Here is a 3,362-nt window from a genome sequence, read left to right as displayed (position 1 = left end):
AAGGAAGAGATGGTTCCTGCAAACAGCGGCGTCGTCTCGTACAGCCACACCTTCATGTTGGCGCAGGCGTCCCATTGGTGCTTCCCGTCCACCACGCCGTTATAGCCGAGTCCAGACAGAATACACACTCCCTCCTGTCACACAACACACTCTAACATCACATCAGGGTCGTTTCATCTCAGATCATAAAGTCTTCACAACAGTTTCTGCTCAACCGTGTACGATTTAGCTGAATTTTGTTTACAGCATAAAATATGGATTTTACAAAGATATTTACCAAGTTTTATGTTAATATATGAAACGCTTTCAGAGATAATTTACTGTAAAAATCGCCCGTCTATCCACGTTCAGCAGGTTTGTTCTCATTAAATCTGAGTCTGTTTGAACATCTGAGGAACTGTTAAAGACAAGAACTGAAATGTTCTGTCATTTCTCACCATGTCATTGATTATATTCAGAGAATCATTTTCATCTCCAGAACTCTGCTTAAATCAGACTTTCTTCTGATATTTTAGTCTTTTGCTGCAACTTGTCAGACCTGCTCAGTCAGTTATCAAAGTTAAACAACTAAACAACTTTCTGTTCGTGTCTGTGACCCAGAGCTTCATCTGAAAGTGTTCTGATGTGTCGTCTGTGTTCCTGTGACCTGCAGCTACATGTGGGTCAGAACACATCACTGGTTCTCTTCTGCTTTATCGGGTTTTTTGTTAATGACCTTATTTTTTTTCACATTTCAACTCATCTATAATCAGATTATTGATCTACAGGTTCTGGATCAGTGACATGATGAGAACTAACAGAACATTTCAGGTTTGATCTTCAATAGTTCCTCAGAGTTCTCTCCGGGTTCTCCGGCTTCCTCCCACAGTCCAGAAACATGCTGAGGTTAATTGGTGATTGTAAATTGTCCGTAGGTGTGAATGTGAGTGTGCTTNCTGGAGCTCTGAAGGCTGGAGCTCTGAAGGCTGGAGCTCTGAAGGCTGGAGCTCTGAAGCCTGGAGCTCTGAAGGCTGGAGCTCTGACAGCTGGAGCTCTGAAGGCTGGAGCTCTGAAGGATGGAGGTTTTGGTTTGATGGTTGGACACAACGAACCGCGTGAGGACAGTTTATCCACCGACTGTCTGGTGGAGGAGCATCAGAAGTGAGTTGGGCTGTGGAGGTTTTCAGGTCAGCTGGTGATCCACAGCGGCAACGTTCAGACGATCAACTCAAACCTGCTCCAGTTTCTCCTCAACATTGGACTCAGAGGAACAAGTTTGTGGACCTTTGGAACGGATCAGAATGACGTCACAGAACATTGATCAGAGCCGACAGCTGCTCAGAAAACGTCCACCAGAGAGGATTCAATCAGCACATGAAGCGACCGTCGACCCGATTCAGATCACACCGATCCAACTTTACTGTCACTGCACAAGAACCAAGACGGCCAAAAGCAGTTCGCAGCTTCTAGAACAGAACCAGAACTGCATGATCTGCTGCTGGGTCCAGCGGAACCTCTCCACTCATCCTGTTTCTGAATCGAACCATCTGATCCGGAACCGGACACAATGCTCTCTGACAGAACCAATCATTTAACTGGAACCGTTACAATAAAAGTTTCAGGTAGTTTTCAGGTAACGTGATCATCTTCTGCTTTCCTTCACGTTATGTTCTCGTAAACTTTAAACGGACCGTGAGGGTTCTGGGCCGTCGGCCTCAGAGAACCTTCTGGCTTTAGATGAGTATCAACAGAACTCCATCGTGGACTTCATGACCACGTTAGAGACTCGTGACCTTCAAAACAACTTCATCCAGATCAAACGTCTGCTTAGAACACAAACAGAACCACCAGTAAGCAGAACCCTGAACCCAGTTTAAAATCAGAGAACGAGGTTCATGAGCACATTTGTTAAAAAATTCCCTCAAGAACTAGAATGTAATGAGAATCAGAACCAGAACCAACAAGACAGAGACTCACCAAAGTTGAACGCTGCCAGAGCCAGACCCGAGACCGTGTGGAACAAGTGGATCACTGTGGCGGGCTGGTAGAACAGGAGGCGGCGGTACAGCAGCGCACACGGATACCCTGCAGGGGAACCAGAACACGTTAGTGGACCTGCAGAACCACCAGAACATCTCTGGTACCAGCAGCATCAACCCTGTGGACTANGAATATTTTACTCCAGACTAGTAACTTTTTCACCAAGAACTGAATTGTTATTATTATAAATAAAAGTTGTGTTCAGGCTCCGCTGGTGTCACTGATCTATTGACTTGGTGGTGATGAAAACCTGCACAGAAATGAGTCGTCATCGATATATTGACCGGCGATCAGCTGACTCACCGGCTCCTTCCCGCCGTCGTAGTAATCAAAAGACAGACCTGAAAGAGAAAACAGCCGGATTCAGAATCACCTGAACAGACACCAGGCTGACTGTAAGAGTCACTGCTGAACAGAAGCAGGGCGAATGTCGGAAACGTCTCTAGGGTGGCATGAAACCCACCGACGAGTTTCAGCGTGAGGACACAGTGAGGCATGGTCCACTTGATGTCGTACTCCTCAGTGGCTGTGTAGTAGTAACCTGCCAGCAGGTAGATCTGCAAGAGAACACGACAAACATCAGCAGCTAAGCAGCACAGTTCAGAGTCTGGGAAACGTCAGCTGAAAAGAACCCACAGAAAATCTGCTGAATTAGGGAAACTGCAGCTGGTTGAAAACTCAGTTTCACTACCTTTAATTCTCAAACTGTGGATACTAAAGTCAAAACAGCTCCAGCTCAAGTCATGTGACTGTTGGTCAGACTGATTTATCAGCCGGGAACATCCCAAAAACATACCAAAGGCAAGAGAGGCGTTGGTGCTAACCACCACGCCACCTTGCAGCCCCTCTCTAAATGTATTGGTAGGAATGTTGAGTGGATTAGACTGCAGACGGCACATGGTGTGTTGATTTCAGATTTTTACCATTTTCGTAAAATAAATAACTAAAAATGTCTAGAATTTCTCTTATTCCGAGTCCTGCTGACAGAAGACATGTCTGAGTTCTGTCTCCTTCTTCATGTGGTTCTGGTTCTACAGAGCAGCAGGACTTTATGCTGCACAGAAACCACAGTGCAGATAAATGAGTTCACAGAACCTGAGCAGCTGAAACATGAACAGAACAGTAGAACAGCTGAACCGGATCTCACCATCTGGAACGTAAAGCTGCTCAGGACCGCCGTCACCGTCCTCCCCATCAGCCTCAGCATCAGGAACTGAACCAGCACACATACTACAGAGTGGTACAGCTGAGCGCCTGCAGACACACAGCGTGAATGAGTTTACCCACTGAGACCGGCAGCACCTGAACACAACATCCACACAGACAGAAACACAACATCCACA

General features: G+C 46.2%; 1 protein-coding gene across 1 annotated transcript in view; it reads right to left on the bottom strand.

Annotated features, from left to right (window-relative positions):
• The window catches only part of lpcat3 (lysophosphatidylcholine acyltransferase 3), a 16,404-nt gene that overhangs the window by 10,644 nt on the left and 2,398 nt on the right, over nt 1–3,362 (bottom strand). Inside the window, exons 2-4 of the mRNA XM_008280193.1 lie at nt 3,167–3,291; nt 2,483–2,576; nt 2,323–2,360 (exon numbers count right to left, since the gene is read on the bottom strand). Coding sequence (XP_008278415.1) covers nt 2,323–2,360; nt 2,483–2,576; nt 3,167–3,291 — 257 coding nt within the window. The remainder of the gene's footprint in view (nt 1–2,322; nt 2,361–2,482; nt 2,577–3,166; nt 3,292–3,362) is intronic.

Source organism: Stegastes partitus, unplaced genomic scaffold (assembly GCF_000690725.1).
Source record: "Stegastes partitus isolate 25-593 unplaced genomic scaffold, Stegastes_partitus-1.0.2 Scaffold184, whole genome shotgun sequence".
In the NCBI taxonomy this organism is placed as follows: domain Eukaryota; kingdom Metazoa; phylum Chordata; class Actinopteri; family Pomacentridae; genus Stegastes; species Stegastes partitus.
Note: the sequence above shows the minus strand (reverse complement) of the source record. Positions and strands in the feature narration are given on the sequence as shown.